Source organism: Topomyia yanbarensis, chromosome 2 (genome assembly GCF_030247195.1).
Source record: "Topomyia yanbarensis strain Yona2022 chromosome 2, ASM3024719v1, whole genome shotgun sequence".
Classification (NCBI taxonomy): Eukaryota; Metazoa; Arthropoda; class Insecta; order Diptera; family Culicidae; genus Topomyia; species Topomyia yanbarensis.
This window is the reverse complement of record NC_080671.1, coordinates 105,011,787-105,028,758: the sequence shown is the minus strand read 5'-3', so window position 1 is coordinate 105,028,758 and position 16,972 is coordinate 105,011,787. Positions and strand designations below refer to the sequence as shown.

The window sequence follows — 16,972 nt, the reverse complement described above, 5'->3', positions numbered from 1 at the left end:
CAGCAACGCATTACTCTAGTGATCAATGATCATTTTCAATTTGCCTGGCTTTTGTTAAAAAAAAGATCGAATTCGCTGTATAATTTTCGAAAATTTTTATCGAGGATTGTAAACAAACTGATGCTGCCGCTGAAGAACTGTTGATTGTATTCGTGAAGACAATATGAAAAAGTTTTGAGCGTCCTAAAATGGATATTAAGTCAGCTGAAATTTTTTTAAAAAGGCGGCCATCTTTGAATACCCTTTACAAAATCTTCATAAAGTGATAGCAGTTCTGTTCCAGAGGTGAATGGCCACATAGTGAGGCCTAATGTTGCACAATGATACAGCTTTGACAACCGAAAAATTCGCACGACATTGAGCACACAAACTACTGTGGGGGAACTTAACTAAGAATTAATAGAGAGCAGGCATTACATTTATCACTCATTTGAGTAAATTGGTCTGGATAATTTGCCACTTCGACGATAAAAACTGGCATTTTCGCACGCAAACTTGTGGAGACGGAGTATTTTGCGATTAATCTTATCTCGGAAAAGTTGGGCAATGCAATATGCGTGATTTGTACTATTTGGTACTCACAACCCACTGTTTATTTTTATGGTTTTCAACTGTCTCAGTTTTGTTTTGGGAAAAGTAGGACGAATTTTATCCTACAAAAGGATGTAAAAATGATTTCAAAAAATGACTAAAGTTTATTCATTAATACATATAAAAAATCGTTCAAAAGTAGACTGTAAAGACACTCACCAACCAGTGGTTCTGCATCGCGACTTTTACACACTTATTACATACATACATACATACTACTAACTCCTACTTGCTCCAACTCCACTATTTGTCACTTTGGCACCCTATTGGCATTTTGTCTAACAAAATATAAGATTTATTCATATTGACTGAGTGGGGATGCAGTGTTTGTATGGAAGCACCGCTTGAGATTTTCTTTATTGGAACTAGGCGAAATCTCCGTCAACGTACGGCTGCCATCAACTTCCGTTACTTCCAGTATGTTCTCCAATGTTACAGCAGAACGTTTGATGCGATCTGTGCAGGGTTGCTTCATGATCAATCTTTTCTCTATCACGCTTTTAACGATGTTCAACCCTCTAGCCTGATCAGTTTTACGCAGGGTTTTATCCAGATCCAAATTATCGTCCAAGTATCCTACATTGAGATCGACGCGGGGCTCGGCGCTTTTCCGTGAAGGCCCCGGACCCATCGAATGTCGTCGCCGCTGGTAACTGTCTTGACCAGATCCTAGATCAGGACAAAGAAAAGTAGATTCCAAAACAGTTTTTACCGTCACTTCAGATGACTTGGAAAATTGTAAATGATCCAAACTAAGCCGGCTCTTTTCCCTTCTTATCGGTTTTGGAACGAAGGCAATACTATTCACAACACCGGTATGAATTGCCTTTATTTTGATAGGTTCAACTAAATATCTCATATCATATCCGTAAACTTCGCCGTTTCGATTTCCGGTGCAAAAGAATCCCCCACACTCGGACACCGCCAGTGATTCGAATGAGAAGCGGGAACTGATTTGGGAAGCAATCAGTTTTTTGCGCGTGTCAAAAATGTTCATCACATTATCGTACCCAATACTGAAGAGAGTATCCGGACGGCTGGCGGCCATGATAATTTCTCGACAAGAAGTGCCATGCGCATCCAGTTGAATATAGGTGATCTTTTTAGACTCAGTATCGTACATCATTACAGCACCAGTTTTGGAAGCGACAGACAGAAGGAACAGGTTTGTCGGATGAAAACGGGCCTTCGTTGCGCTGGAAACAAAAAAACAGGTCTTTTATCGTATATACAGGTAGGTAACTAGGAATAAATACACAAATACAGTTTAAGTAGGCAAAATAATAGAAAAATATCAATATATCGCCGAATAAATCTCATATTCCATTCCTCTACGTATTTATACTCAAATTTTTAGTAAAATCGTGAATCCACTAACATTAAATTGATATTTGAATGAGTAACGCTGTATTTGGAATGACTACATTTTCTAATCTTCAGATACAATACTGGATCACTTTTACATCTACTTTTTAAGCTTGCAAGTCCCATCACAGAGAATGGAATAATTGAATTCACTTGCTCTGCCTAAAATCGTGTCACTTCCATGTAGCTAGGGAATCCCATAGAACATGGGGCTGACTTGCGATTATGGACAGTGCTCAACCTTGTCAATTACCCCAAGCTATTGTTTTGAGGGGGTGGGCGTAGCATTGAGGGGGTGGGCGTAGCATAGTTGGTACGCAGTGCACATGGGTTCGAGTCCCGACCCCGCACACAGGGTTAAACAAAAATCATAAGAAATTTTTCTAACCCGAAGAGGCGAATGACCTTAAAATTAAAACATCTATAATCGAAATAATAAAAAAAATGCTTGGCAAAATTGGAGCAATGTTTTTCTCACATTGGAATAGCATGCATACGTTTAGTACTCAATGCAATTGATATGTACAAATTAATGGCTTATAAATAAGCGAAATCGAACAGGTAGGTCTATTATGCTACAACCTTCAGTATAGAATTGCTCATATTACCCCACTCTCCCCTTAATTTTACATTATACAGGAATACAACAAAACAAAGCAATACTCACTCAAGCTTTATCGTCGCCTCCCGGCTGTGGTTTTTCATACCGTACAGATTAACCATTCCACTCTGGTAGGCTACTGCCAAAACATCGTCGGTGGTGTTATAGTCCAAAGACGTAACCCCGTCGGTAAGTCGATCCGGCTCCAGTCGTTTTGTTTTGGTAATTTTTCTGTAGTTCAATAGTCTAATAAGACCAGATGAAGAACCCATCGCAATATCTTCTCGGATCAATTTCGGACATGCTACGCAATTCAGGCCCTGCATTCCAATTTTACCAACATTCACAATAGTGGCTGTTTAGAAGCAAGTGAAGCATTTGTTACTAACATGATGATTTGTGAAAGAAACAACACTCACGTCTTCCATCGACTTCGTCGATCCTCATCATCTCGACACCAAAGTTTTTATTAGTCCGGAGAAACAGCTTCATGGCTGGAAAGAAATGGCAGTCGCTACCATTGCTGTTCGGGTGAGCGATGGTGCACAACCGTTCCAGAGCAGGAAACGTATGCAGTCGAGTGTTTTCCGCGCATGATACGATCTCGTACATCGTGGTCTTGTATTTCGTAGTTAGAAGCCACTAGAGAAAATTTAACCGAAACCGTTTTATACTGAATGTATACTTTCTTCTGAAAAAGCTCTGATCAAACTAAAATACGATCGTGGATCTGGTGGATTATGAAAAAACGATTAGGGGCCCGTACACGAGGCGTTAGTAATGTCATTACTGAGCAGTAATGTCACTTTTAATGATCGTGTAAGGTGAGTAATGACGGAATTCCCATAAGGGCCCCTTACACGAGCAATAAAAGTGTTATTACTAAGTAGTGTCATTACTAGAATTGTATGGGAATTCCGTCATTACTCACCCTACACGATCATTAAGTGTCATTACTGCTCAGTAATGACATTACTAGCGCCTCGTGTAAGGCAATGTACTGGATACTAAGGTGTGGCAATGCTGTATTGCTCTCTCGGTCAATTTCTGTAACTGTATTACGTAATAAAGTTCAACTCCATATATCTCGACAAACATATGATTAGGGCCTAAAAGCCAACTGTCAAAATCCACTTTGAATGGAAATTCTAGACAAACCGTTACTAGTCAAACACAGTTCACAACAGTTTATGAAAGAGAAAACTTTTCTCTTTCGTTTATTATCAACATCTGTGATTGGCGTGTAACGGTTTGTCCGGAATTTCCATTCAAAGTGGATTTTGACATTTGGCTTTTAGGTCGTAATCATATGTTTGTCGAGATATTTTCCATAAGCGGCCCTTACACGTTCAATATTTTTGTCAATACTAGAGAGTATTGACAAAAGTATTGTACGTGTAATGGAAAAAAAATTATTGACGATGTGGATTTCAAACGGGACTGAAATATTGTAACAATATCGTCAATACTGGTATTGACAAAAATATTGAACGTGTAAGGGCCGCTATACATCTGCTGTCCACGTGCTTTACAGAGATCGAGCGAGAGAGCAATAGCATTGCCACACCTTTGTATCAACCTCATTGCGTGTAAGGGGCCCTATACTATTCTAGTAATGACACAAAGAGAATAGTGAAAGAGACGAAGAGTGAAAATCAGTCAAAACGGCAACACTCCCTTTATGATGATTTCAACACTAGAATTTTGGCAACCGCTTCCACAGGCAGCACTTTACATGACTCCTTTTGAAAACAAACCGTATGTCGATCGTTGGATTTGTTTATCAAACGATGCGCATTTCGAAACAAAGAGATGAAATAATTCTAAAGCTTGTTTTTACTCATACATACACTGAAAAAAATCCAAACGTTAATTCTATTTGCTTCAAACCGCTTAAAATTCATATGAAGAAGAAATGCTATTGTTATCACGCGCACACATACCTTCTATGTGTCAACTGTATAAACTATGTATGTACACACATAAGTTATATGTGCATATTATTATAGAATGGGGTTTTATGTGCCTAAAAGTTATGAAATGTGAATGTAAGATTAATATTTCTTGTAAATACACACATTAGGTTTATGTGCCTGCAAATAGTGTCTATATGCCTCCGTTAATTGCAAAAATCTATGTGTAAAATCAATAGGCATAACGTTTACTTTTTTTGAGTGTATACTCTAGAATGCACCTCACAATCACGATTGAACCAAATTCTGACGAAAATTGAAATTTCTTTTTTAATAGATGTACAATACTTATCTCCTCCAACTCAGGCATGAGTAATGTTTATTTACATTGCACGATTGGTCTGCTTAATAAGGTATTTGTGGCTTCACTCTATTCGTCTCTTTCCCTATTCTCTTTGTAATGACACTACTTAGTAATGATACTTTTATTGCGCGTGTAAGGGCCCCTATTGAATAAAAATCGGCATATCCTTCTTCTTCTTCTTTTTAATTCAGCTTATGCTTCACCGAGCAAAATTTACATTGAATTCCCATAAAAACGTCTTATGACTTTCAGACATAAGGATTTTAAATGGGTTTTATAAATGTGTCTTATGATTTGGAGGGGAAATTTTCCAAATCCATCTCTAATTATTTTCATAAGACAGTCTTATGAAATTTATGAAAATGTCCGAATGAACGCCATAGGTGCCCATTTATGAAAATTGCTGACATTTATAAGTAGAAAACATAGTAGAAATAACGATTTCCATAGAACAGTCTTATGAAATTCATTACAATGTTCGAATGAATGCCATAAGTTTTTTATTTATGAATATTATTGTGCATTTATATAAAAAAAGAACATGGCTGACATTTCTTGACCATTTTTAGTAGACAAAAAATCAACAGTAAAAATCAACCTTGAGAGGATATTAGGTTTTACACCAACCGACATAACCATACAAAATGAGCCGGATGAACTTCGTTTAACAATCCTCGGTGTTTTGTTTACATGGGAGTTACGTGAGTTTGAATGTAACAAATGGGCACCCGTTGCACTCCAGCTCACGCAACTGACAAAGTAAACAAATCACTGAGAATTGTCAAACATGAACGTCATTCCTCAGAACTCAATTCGGGACAAATTAACCGCCAAGTATAGATCCCTTCAGAAGATTGAAGAGAAAACGCTCATTAAATATTAAAATTTGAACATAATGAGCAACGCTTCGTCAATATTTCTTGAGAAACTGGGCTTAGACAACTGGGAAACTGAACTTGACAACTGAATGATAATGGTTGTTACTTCTCAAATGATTTTGATAATTATAAAATACGCGTCAGGCACTAATTATATGCACAACTTATTTAATTTCAAATAATCGGATATCTTCTGTAAAAATCATAACCATGTAAACAGATTTTATGCTCACAGTAATTTATTCTTTTGTTTCAAACAGCGGTAATCAAAAAGTGCTGAAACTATTAACTCCTGGTGGGCCGTCCAGGCCAGTACTGAATTCATAAGAAACAATTATGAACTTTTCACAAAAGTGACGTTTAAGAAAAACAAAATACAATTTTATAGAATCAATAACAGATCTCATATGGGTTTCAGGAGAAAAACTTATGAAATTCTTAAAGGCATATATTGGAGCGAAGTCATAGGACTGTTTTATGAAATACATTATTTGTACGTCTATGGAGTGCATAATTAAAGATAAATGAATTCATAAGCCTGCCTATGACATTCTAAAGCGTTCAATGGAACCGTCAGAAGGCTGGTTCATATGCCGAGACTTATGAAATTCTCAGATGCTTTTTGCTCAGTGAATTATGCTCCGCTGAATGTCAGGATTGGCACAGCAGTGTTGCTATATTACCAGCGAGAAATGTTTATAGTCTTTCCCGGTCAAACCATTCGGAATCCTGAATGGAGTCAGTATGGATTCCAAATCAAATGCAACAACCGATTCTGAGTCGGAATCGGTTGTTGCATTTGATTTGGAATCCATAATGACTTCATTCAGAAATCCGAACCGGTTCCGGAATGAGTTTAATTGGGTTTTATGGCAATTACGATTGAACCTGAAACTGAGTCAGGTTCTAACCCCAACCGCTGTCAGTTCATACATTTTGACATAAAAATCGGCATATCCTTCTTCTTCTTCTTTTTAATTCAGCTTATGCTTATGCTCCACTGAATGTCAGGATTGGCACAGCAGTGTTGCTATATTACCAGCGAGAAATGTTTATAGTCTTTCCCGGTCAAACCATTCGGAATCCTGAATGGAGTCAGTATGGATTCCAAATCAAATGCAACAACCGATTCTGAGTCGGAATCGGTTGTTGCATTTGATTTGGAATCCATAATGACTTCATTCAGAAATCCGAACCGGTTCCGGAATGAGTTTAATTGGGTTTTATGGCGATTACGATTGAACCTGAAACTGAGTCAGGTTCTAACCCCAACCGCTGTCAGTTCATACATTTTGACAGCAGTTGGGATTAGGAACTTAGGAACTGACTCAGTTTCACCTCAAACAAAAACCACATTAGACTTTTCTTCAGTGCGTGATTGGTGATGCTGAGAATGCTTAGAATGTTTAGATTTTGTTTTTCTGTTGCTTCTAGAAATTTTACAACATTTTTCAGCAATTCGGTGTTTTTTGTTTGTAATATTTGATACATGCTTGTATAACTATTCATGTTGTATCTTTGTCGTGCTTGGGTGTACTTCGTGCAGAAGAATAACAGGTGTTCCGCATTTTCTATCGTGCCACAGGTTTCGCAGATACAATCCTCGCTGATATGCATTTTGTGTAGCTAGTATCGTGAGTAGTCATGTCCTGAGAGTAATCGATTTAGCGTGCGTACTTCTCTGTTGTTGAGTGATAAGTTGTGATACCAGGGGTATCGAGGTATTGTGTTTTCTATTTGGAAGAACTTCCTACCCTTTCCAAGCTCTGCCGAATATTCCACATACCATTGTTGAGCTGCTTCTTCGCTGAGCGATTTGAAATAGTTCAATTGCATCGTGGAACAGTATTTTGTTGCTGCAGATGTTTGTTTGGTTCATTGCAGCCCTCGCCAGCTGATCAGCCACGTCGTTGCCTGCCACTGTGACATGTCCAGGTATCCATTGTATGGAGGTATTTAATTCGCTTCCTAATTGCAGAATTTTATTTACTACTTCATCCTTCTCCCTTTTTCCGATGAAACTTTTTATGTATTCGCATCCAGATTTGGAATCAGTCATAATCACTGCGTTTGAAATATTGTTACGGCTAAGATATTGAAGTGTATATGGCTTCAATCTCGGCGGACATAATGCATACATTGAACTCCAGCTTCAGGCTCATCCTGATGTTTCTGGCTTCATGGTATATACCAATTCCACAAATAGAGACTTGGTCGCAGGACACATCCGTATATATGATTGCACGTCCTCTATATTTACCGTTGATTAGAGAGAGGGTTAATTGCTTTAATACTCTTATGCTGGTTTCTCTTTTTTCCAATGTCCGACGGCTAATTCCGTTTCTATCACGACATTTCCATAGGTATTCTGAGGTTATAACTGTTGACATGCGTCTAAGGATAGAGCTGTATTGCTGAGCAGTTGTTTCTAGGATTGTGTATCGTTTTTGATCATTTCGGGAATACTGATCGATTTGCTGGCGGACTGGTGTGTTATAATAATAATGTCTAACGGCTTGTTTGCCCACAATCTGCAATCGTCTGAAGCTTAGTGGGCGTTGAGCAGCAATCGCTTGGAGCGTGTTTCTTGGTGTCGTTTTTGTGCAGCCTGTAACTCTTCGGAGACATTGATTATTGATTACATCTATTCTTTTGAGATTGCTTTTGCTCGCGGAACCAAAAACGCTAGATCCATAGTCCACAAAACTCCTGAAGAACGCATTGTAGGCTAATACTAGAATCTGTGGGTGACTGCCATATTTTGTACCACTAATCACTTTCAGCATATTGAGGCGATCGGCTAATCGTCGAGTTAAGTCTCTAATATGGGCACCAAATTTCAATGCTCTATCAAACTGTATTCCCAAATATCGATGAACATTGACAGTCTCTATTGGTATATTATCAACACGGATATCAAGCACCTTCTGACTGTTCAAGAACAGGATTGACTTTGTCTTCTGCGGATTGATTGAGAAATTAAGTGTTCTGGCTCGTTCTTCGAATTTCTGCATATAATTATTCCCACGCGCGCTGATTTCTTCTACCGTTTTGCCTTCTATAATAACTGCGAAGTCGTCTGCGTATTGCACTAATAACACTCCCTCGATTTCAATGTCATGCAGTATGGATGTGTAGATATTGAATAGTGTCGGTGAGAGAACGTCACCTTAGGGTAGGCCCTGAGTTACATGTCTTGTCACCTGCTGTTTTCCAACTTGAAGTCGTTGTGAAAAGTAACGCACCAGCTTATAAGTTCGGGAGGCAGCCCAGCGTTTCCCATGATTTGCTCCAGTGTGTCAACTTTCACTGCGTTGAAGGCATTTGAAAGATCGATAAAAACAGCTGCAGCAATTCTGCCTTGTCGTTTTACCTGTGAAATCTTGTTAGTTACATATTCCAAACAAGTAACCAACGACACGACCACTAACTACATGAAATTTTGTGAAGAAAAAGTGTCCGAGTAATTTGCGGCCAGTCACTCGCACATTGACTAACCCCTCGGTATTAATGAAACTAGACAGTTCTAGATTCATAATTTTGACAGTTCTACAATATAAAACTGAAAATTTTAAAACTAGAACTTGCTGTCCCCAGCAGCAGTTTTAGCGGATGTTCTATTCAGTTTAAAATTCATGTCTCGCCATACCTTCAGCGTTACTGCATTCAAATTTATTTTTCACCAGTCTATCGGGTCTAAGTGTCTGTGTTGAAAACTTTGCATGTATTTATTTATTTATTTGTTTATCGAGTTAGAATAATGAAAAGGTGAAAAATTTCGTAACGGTAGGTCGCCTTCTCTTTTTGGTCAAATTATTTAAAAATGTTCAAACCAATGGATGTCGAAAATCAAACGATTGAGGAACATATGCTTGAAGACCATAATATGACCAAAGAGGAGACTTCTGAAATCCATGTTGAAGAACATTTGTAGTTCGAATTTGTTGAATTCGACGAGCTATATGTTGACAAATCTAAGAGACATATCACAGCTAAATAATGATAATAAGAGTGTGCTTGCTGAATTCCTAGAATCGCCTGAAACACTCACACGAACAGGAACATCACGATTCATGCGACGTAGTCCTGCTGTTTTAACATTGAGCCGAACAATTTAATACCACAAGGCGAAAACCGAAGAAAAAAGGAAAGTAAAGGAAGAGAAACAAAGAAAAACTGAGCTTAGAAAGAATAACAAGAAACCACCTCGTAAACAAAAGAATTAAAAATTAATATTTAGTACAAGAAGATTCCTGACGAACTTTGAACCTTGTTTCATCATCCATTTTTTTATATTTTGTTTTCTATTTGATTATATTGTTTTGTTTGCATTACATTTCTAATTTAGTATATTGGGTGTTCAGCCACAAGTGGTGACTATTCATCCCTATTGTTTACATAATTCAGTTAATTATTATTAAGTTATAATATGCTTTCGCAGTTAAGTATATTTTTTTCAGTAGGATGTTTAAAACCTACTTGTCTTCTGAATAAGGAGCTAAACAAATCTTATAAACTAACTTATAAACTATAAACAGAGCTAATCGTTGAAGATTGCAATTGAAGATTGCAACGAGTTTTGTCGGAAGTTGCTTATAATACTGTTCGTCATAATTTCTAATGTTTCCATGTTTGCGAGTCTGTGCAACTCATTTGTGCTAAACCAGGGAGGACGCTTCAAAATCATCTTCAGAATTTTTTTTCTGAATACTTTGAAGCGTTTTCTTCTTAGTAGCACAACAACTTGCCCAGATTGGCACTGTATGGTGTGGCCTCTATTGAAAATAACGTGATTCAAAGAAATATGTTAATAAGTGTCTTAACACATGAGATCTAAGTGTGAGGACAGATGCGGCAAAATCAAGTGTAGAACACTTGAGTTCAATGTGCGGATTATTTGCAGTGTACTTTCCAGCAAAAAGTTTCTGCACGCAGAATTTTATTTATGCATCGATAGCATACTTGTCTATCTGCCTTTATGCATTGGACATATTCGGTCTATCCACTCATTGATTGCATACTAGAAGTATATGCATGAAAATGCATAAAAATCACAGCAGAAGAAAAGAGACGGGAATAGAAAGTATGCTAACTTTGAATTTTTTTTTTCAGTGTGCACTGAGTAAGCATTCAATGAGTGGATAGACCGAACATGTCCACTGCATAAAATTTACAGCAGAAGAAACGAGATGCAAATAGAAAAGTATGCTATCGATGCATAAATAAAATTCTGAGTGTGGATATTGCTTCATCCTGGGGAAAAACTTTTCTGTTATGAGTGGCATTTAAATGTTTCCACCTTTCTGTTTCTGGTTCTGTTTGCACATAAATTTGCCACCTGGACCAATATTTGTAAAACTTCACAAATGTCACTTATTGAGAATGTCAGAAAAAGAAAGATCGATCAGAACAACATCCAAAAGCGCAAAAAGACAAACTGACGGATTAGAAAAAACCGGTACAACGGGTACAACAGTGAATCGAATTTCGCGTTGTCATAGTTAAATCGGATTCCAAACGGGTTCCAAGTTCTTTTATTGACCATTATCTACAAAATATAAGGCCAAAATGTACGATATTATATCCTGCGCGAAGGACACTCAGCTGCACACGTTCCCGGCTATGGAGCCGTTGTGTACCAGCGCTCATGTGAACAGCAATGGAAGCGACTGCCATTTCTTTCCGGACAAGAAGCTGTTTCTCCGGACCAATAAAAACTGGGGCGTCGAGATGATGAGGATAAAGGATGTAGAAGGAAAACGTAAGTTGTACCTCACTTTTACATAAAATATCTGTAAAACTTGCTTCACTCAACAGCTACTATTGCGAACGTGAAAAAAATTACAATGGATAGTCTGTATTGCGTAGCCTGCCCAAAGACGGATCGGGAAGAAATTGCGATAGGTTTTACATCGGGGCTTATTAGGCTGATGAACTACAAAAAGTCGACCAATACAAAACGGCTGGAACCGGATCGGCTTGCCAACGGGGTAACTTTTATGGACTTTAGCATCACTGATGACGTTCTGGCAGCCGTCTACGAGAATGGGACGGTTAATCTGTATGGAATGAAAACCAGCAGCCGTGTGGCGACGATGACTTTTGATAAAAAGTGAGTACTGTGCTGTATTCAAAGTCGAAACGCACCGTTTTGATTTATGGGGACGGATGGGTTTTCCGAATAAAAACAGTTTAATTGTGGGGCCCTATTCTCACAGTCACGTCACCCAGTGACTAGAAAAAAAAAATCCTTCTAGTCATTACATGACGTGACTGTGAGAATAGGGCCCGTGATGTTGTTGAGAGTGTAATTTCTGACTTTTTAAGCTAGATAACCTGCTAGTAAGTACATAAGGTCCAATGCCAATCATGTTAACATAAAATTATAATATTACAATTGGTGTGATTCAAAGTCTGTATTAATAGGTTATTTTGCTCAATAAAATTGAAAAGTTACAAATTACAAATTGAACATAAAGGACCGCTAACCGATTTTTTTTTATTTCATCGTTTACAGCACCACAAAAGCTCGTTTCCATCCAACAAGGCGTTTCATACTCTCGGTTGCATCGTACAATGGTTCGGTTATGGTGTACGATACTCAGGCTAAAAAGATCGCCTTTAATCAACCGGATGCGCATAATGCTCCATGTCGGGATATTGCCATGATCGCTAGCTGTCCGGATAATCTCTTTAGCGTCGGGTATGATAATGTGATTAACATTTTTGATACACGAAAGAAGAGTATTACTTGGCAAATTAATTCCAACTATCCATTCGAATCTCTTGCGGTGTCCGAGTGTGGAGGATACTTTTGTGTCGGAAATTTAAAAGGCTGCGTTTACGGGTACGATTTGAGGAATTTATCCGCACCTCTCACTACGAATGCAATACATGACAGTATAGTGAATAGTATTGCTTTCGTTCCGAAGCGAGTAGAAAGTGAGAAAAGCCAGCTTAGTTTTGAGCAGTCGCAAATTCCCAAGCAATCTGAAGTAATAGGAGAGAGTGTTCCCATACCAGCAACTCCAATGGCGGTCGATTCTCCACTAACCACCCCTGGTATAAGATCAGATCAGGACAGTTTCATGGGTGACATTGATTTGTTCCTGCAGCGGCGAGATTCAATGGATTATGTATCACGGCTGAGCACTTCTTCTCGGTCAAGCATCGAGCCCCGGGGCAGTCTCAACATGGGTGGCAATAATCTAATGGGATACTTGGATGACAGTAATTTAGATCTGGATCAAATTGAATCTGCCCCCACGAGTAACGCAAATCAGGACGAAGGATTTGTTAACGTTAATCGTTTGATTAAGAGAACTTCAGTGAAGAAGCAATGTTCCATAGATCGCGGCCGGCGTTCTACTATAAATTTGGAGAACATCCGGGAAGAATCGGATGTTGATAACAGTCGTGCCTTAGCGGAGATTTCGCCAGAGCTTAATATAGAAGCTCAAAGAGTATCAAACGTTGCTTCCAAACGAGATTCACACCGTCGCTCAGTAAATCCGGAGAACAAAGAAAACAAAAAGGAAAATACTTCTACACCGATCACAGATAATGTCGACCTTTCCACAGAGTATTGGGAAACACCAAAAACGGCTCTTTCGGCAAAAACCGACACGATGCCTGCTAACATTCAGGCCGCATTCCAGGAGCTGAAACAGGAGCTTTCCTACTTGCGTGACGAGTTTCGGGAGGAAATGAAAGAACACTTTTTTCAGAACAAAGTTGATCGTAAGTACACCGCCCAAGCCACGCGTAGTCATGCATGGATGGGCACTTTCAATCTTTGGCAGGAGACGCACAAGAAACTGGAACGGATCGACGAGGTCACACAAACAGGCTTTGGCTTACTGCTAACGAATGATGAGTTTACACAGCGTTTCATGGCGTTGCAGCGGGAAAATGAAGCGCTCAAGCGACGAATAGCGGAGCTGGAGCAAGCAGGAGCTAGGCACTAGTGATTATCAATATATGTTAGAGTAGGAATCGCGGCACAGAACCACTGGCTGGTAAATACCTTTTTACTGTAACAAGTTTTTTAAATATATTGTACTTTTAAATAAAAATTCACAATAGAAAGTTTAGTTACGTGTGCTATACAAACCAAGCTGAAAGGCAGATTCAAAATGATCTTGGATCGTACACATCTAGAGCAACATCAGATTCTTCATTTACGGGGTGAGCGGTAATGTACGATACTGGTTCTCTTTGGCGCACACTGAACCTTTGATATCTCAAATCGGCTCTTTTCATTTAACCATCTTTAATGCTCGGCTTGGTTAAACCGATACTTAGTTCGAAAAGTACGAGCAACGCGATGCAATTTCTATATCTGTTCGGAATGAAATGAAACCGTGGAAAAGTATTTTTTAGAAGGGCGCGATTTAGAAACACCTAACTTGAATATTGTTAATAATTTAATATTTGTGCACTAAAAGAAAGTCCATTAAAAATCGGTAAAATTGAAAAGTTCACGAAAAAGGGGAAAATTGCCAATCATGAGGCGGCTATTCAAGGCAGAGCAGTCAATAGGAAACACCCAGGTGGCTCAAACACATAGGAGGGGTTATAAATTGCATCCGCCACCAGTCTTCAATCAAAAGTCGGACAAAACCTCAAATGTTACCTAATTTAGCTGAAAATCACAATTTAAGCTGATTTTGAGGTGCTGAGCTCATTTTTGACGTCAAAAGTCGTAAAATATCAAATGCATTTTTCCATACAGTGTCATTGAATCTTTCTACATTTTTTTCGGTATATTTACATTTGTACAAGCCGTACAGCCCGCTACAGCGACGCATCACTACAGCTCTTGCCAGAACGGTAGCCAAACCGAGTACATTTTCTCGTACAGCAGTAGAATACATTTTTGTTTTGCTGCTGTACTCCGACTGCTCGGTGAGAGTGTGGCGTAGTAAAGTTTGTTCTCTCGCTTTGTACACTTTTCTCTGGGAGAGGCCCGCACACGAAAGCGTTGATGCCGGCCGTGGCGTAAATGAGCCGCATTCATTGTCGTAATTTTTGAATAAAAATATTAAAAAGATTGAAAATATTAAAAAATGTAAAATAAGGAAAGAGAAGCTGTACCGCTCGCGTCTGGTGGCTGTACTGGGGACAGTAGTTTTTTGTCATGTTACTGCTTTGCACACAGGCAGCCGTACAGCGCTGGGCGTCCTGCACTAGCGAATGACAGCAGCATCGAGAGAGAAATGAGAATGTAGGCAGAAAAATTACAGTCGCAGAAAAGGTAGGCATTTTGCATCCTTGCTAATAACTATGATCCCGTTTTCTTGATAGATTTTCCGTTACTGTTCACCAATGTCAGCTATATCATAAAAAAAGGAAGAACACTACTTTAAATCCATTGTATAACGTGTTGGTTTACTGTAACAGCGAAAATCAAAGCTCTAGCGACGAGGACATAGACACAAACACGAGCGAGGGAGTGTAATGAGATAACAGACTTCCATCAATCGATGTGAAGAGAGGGGAAACAAAGTTTTTTTTAGCAGACTGGGGTCCCGAGTGATGACTCGGGTAGCAAAGCACAATAGCTCTGGTTGGTGCCGAAACAGAAAAGTCCGTTGTGTGTCCCAATACAAACAAGCGAATTACATGGAAAACTACTCGATCGGTTATCTGCATGTATCGTTTCTAAAAGACACATTGTCAAAAATAACATGTTGAAGTAGTTCGAATTTTATTGTGATCAAAATATTTGTTTCAATTAAGCACAAATCCAGATAGTGCGCAATCTCTAGGGTCGTTTGAATTATTTATCCCCTGAAATAGAATATTACGTTTTGTTAATTCATTCTCCTATCAACTGACTCAATTTCAATCCTCAACTTACAAGCTCAGAATGCCACCGGCGATCTGGCCGATAGTGTCCTTGTTGTTCTTCACCCAGTTCCACGCGGTACTCAACCATCCATTGGCCAGCTCTGGGTTGCTCTCGATGGCGGTCTGGATGGCCAGCAACTGAGAGGTAAGGTCCTCTTCGGGAGCTGGCATTGCGCAGACTACGGCCAACAGCATTGCGAGAACTAGGACGAACTTCATCTTGCTTGATTGTACTAGGTTGAGTTTAGTGATTTGTTGAGATTTTCTTTCGTTTATATAATGATTTTCTAGCGAGCGTTTCTGTTTACTTAACTGGCAAAGAACCCATCCCATTAGACGGTATTTAACATTTTCGTCGTTAAGGTAATATTTGAACATTTGGATGGAGCTTGTTTCACGTATCGTTTACTTCGATGGGCCACCAAGTGTTCAAATACTAGGTTCGCAACGAAAATATCAAATCTAATACACGTTTTACTTCCCTTGGTTGATTAATTTATTACAAAATGCCTAAAAATAGATCAATTATGAATTGAAAAATTTAAATATGATTACACTAGTTTGCTGCATTTTTTAACTTGCTTCCGATATGTAATTGGGCGCTAAATTGTGGGAAAAAGAATAACATTGGCATACGGAAGGTACGGCCACTGACAAATAATTTGAACTAACAGGTGTCACGATCAAAAATTGGTCAATTAAGAATGTGTATAAATCGGTCAAATTTTATTTTAACAAATCAAATCATGTCACTTTCACAAAAAAATATTCACTCAAGCCTTTATTTTAGAGAAATGCGAATTACCGGGCCTTTCGTTTGACTCCTTTCATCAAGTTTTGCACATCCTCGTTGGTGTCTTTCCCCCATTTTTTTCGTTGAACTTCGCCTCGCCGACAACTGTCCTTCGCGTCTTCTTGACGTTACGCTTGACGATCGTTCAATTTTTTTTTCTTTAGGTGGTGCTATGGCGTGTTGGGAGGGTTCATGTCCTTGAGCACCACCTAGACGTTGTTCGCGATATACCACTTCATGGCTTTTTTTCGTTATGGCAAGATGCCAAACAACGAAAAGGCAACAGATGTTTATCCAGGCACTTTTGCACATGAATTTCCTGGTATATAGTCCGGGTTGTGATGTAAATGTCGCTCTTCAAGCCACAAGAACAGATGGCCTGCCAAACGAGATATTTCTTTGTGAACTTCGACAGCTTAATGTGTTTGAAATTCTCTGCGACATTTAATGTTCCAGTTGACGTATAATATTCCTGTCCATGATGCTATTAAAAGTCTGCTTTGACATAGGTTTCGTCATCCTGTACCACGCAATCGAACTCAGAACCGTAGCGTGGTCTTCTGACGCCCTTGGCGGATTCCCAGTTGTGAGCCCCTTTAGTACTCACAAAAGCTC

General features: G+C 38.9%; 2 protein-coding genes and 1 long non-coding RNA gene across 3 annotated transcripts; 1 reads left to right on the top strand and 2 right to left on the bottom strand.

Moving 5' to 3' along the window:
* Positions 1–675: 675 nt before the first annotated feature.
* On the bottom strand, positions 676–3,342 carry LOC131679075 (uncharacterized). The gene is made up of 3 exons (XM_058959630.1): positions 2,977–3,342; positions 2,624–2,912; positions 676–1,787 (listed from the first exon to the last, which is right to left on the bottom strand). The coding sequence occupies exons 1-3, from the start codon at positions 3,167–3,169 to the stop codon at positions 887–889; spliced, it is 1,383 nt and encodes a 460-aa protein (XP_058815613.1). The 5' UTR covers positions 3,170–3,342; the 3' UTR covers positions 676–886.
* A 7,764-nt stretch (positions 3,343–11,106) lies between these two features.
* On the top strand, positions 11,107–13,742 carry LOC131679074 (uncharacterized). Its single transcript, XM_058959628.1, has 3 exons — positions 11,107–11,473; positions 11,530–11,824; positions 12,230–13,742. The coding sequence occupies exons 1-3, from the start codon at positions 11,281–11,283 to the stop codon at positions 13,677–13,679; spliced, it is 1,938 nt and encodes a 645-aa protein (XP_058815611.1). The 5' UTR covers positions 11,107–11,280; the 3' UTR covers positions 13,680–13,742.
* A 1,662-nt stretch (positions 13,743–15,404) lies between these two features.
* LOC131684939 (uncharacterized) lies at positions 15,405–15,797 on the bottom strand. The gene is made up of 2 exons (XR_009304713.1): positions 15,575–15,797; positions 15,405–15,504 (listed from the first exon to the last, which is right to left on the bottom strand). It is a non-coding gene; the product is annotated as an uncharacterized LOC131684939 (long non-coding RNA).
* Between the last annotated feature and the right edge of the window lie 1,175 nt (positions 15,798–16,972).

What these genes read in the sequence shown, in the direction of transcription:
- LOC131679075 (XM_058959630.1), bottom strand. Translation starts at nt 3,169, where the DNA reads ATGTACGAGATCGTATCATGCGCGGAAAACACTCGACTGCATACGTTT. An exon ending in CGACGAAGTCGATGGAAGAC is followed by an intron (nt 2,913 to 2,976) that starts GTGAGTGTTGTT and finishes GCTTCTAAACAG; the next exon opens with CCACTATTGTGAATGTTGGT. An exon ending in GAGGCGACGATAAAGCTTGA is followed by an intron (nt 1,788 to 2,623) that starts GTGAGTATTGCT and finishes TTTTGTTTCCAG; the next exon opens with CGCAACGAAGGCCCGTTTTC.
- LOC131679074 (XM_058959628.1), top strand. Translation starts at nt 11,281, where the DNA reads ATGTACGATATTATATCCTGCGCGAAGGACACTCAGCTGCACACGTTC. An exon ending in AAAGGATGTAGAAGGAAAAC is followed by an intron (nt 11,474 to 11,529) that starts GTAAGTTGTACC and finishes TTCACTCAACAG; the next exon opens with CTACTATTGCGAACGTGAAA. An exon ending in ACGATGACTTTTGATAAAAA is followed by an intron (nt 11,825 to 12,229) that starts GTGAGTACTGTG and finishes CATCGTTTACAG; the next exon opens with CACCACAAAAGCTCGTTTCC.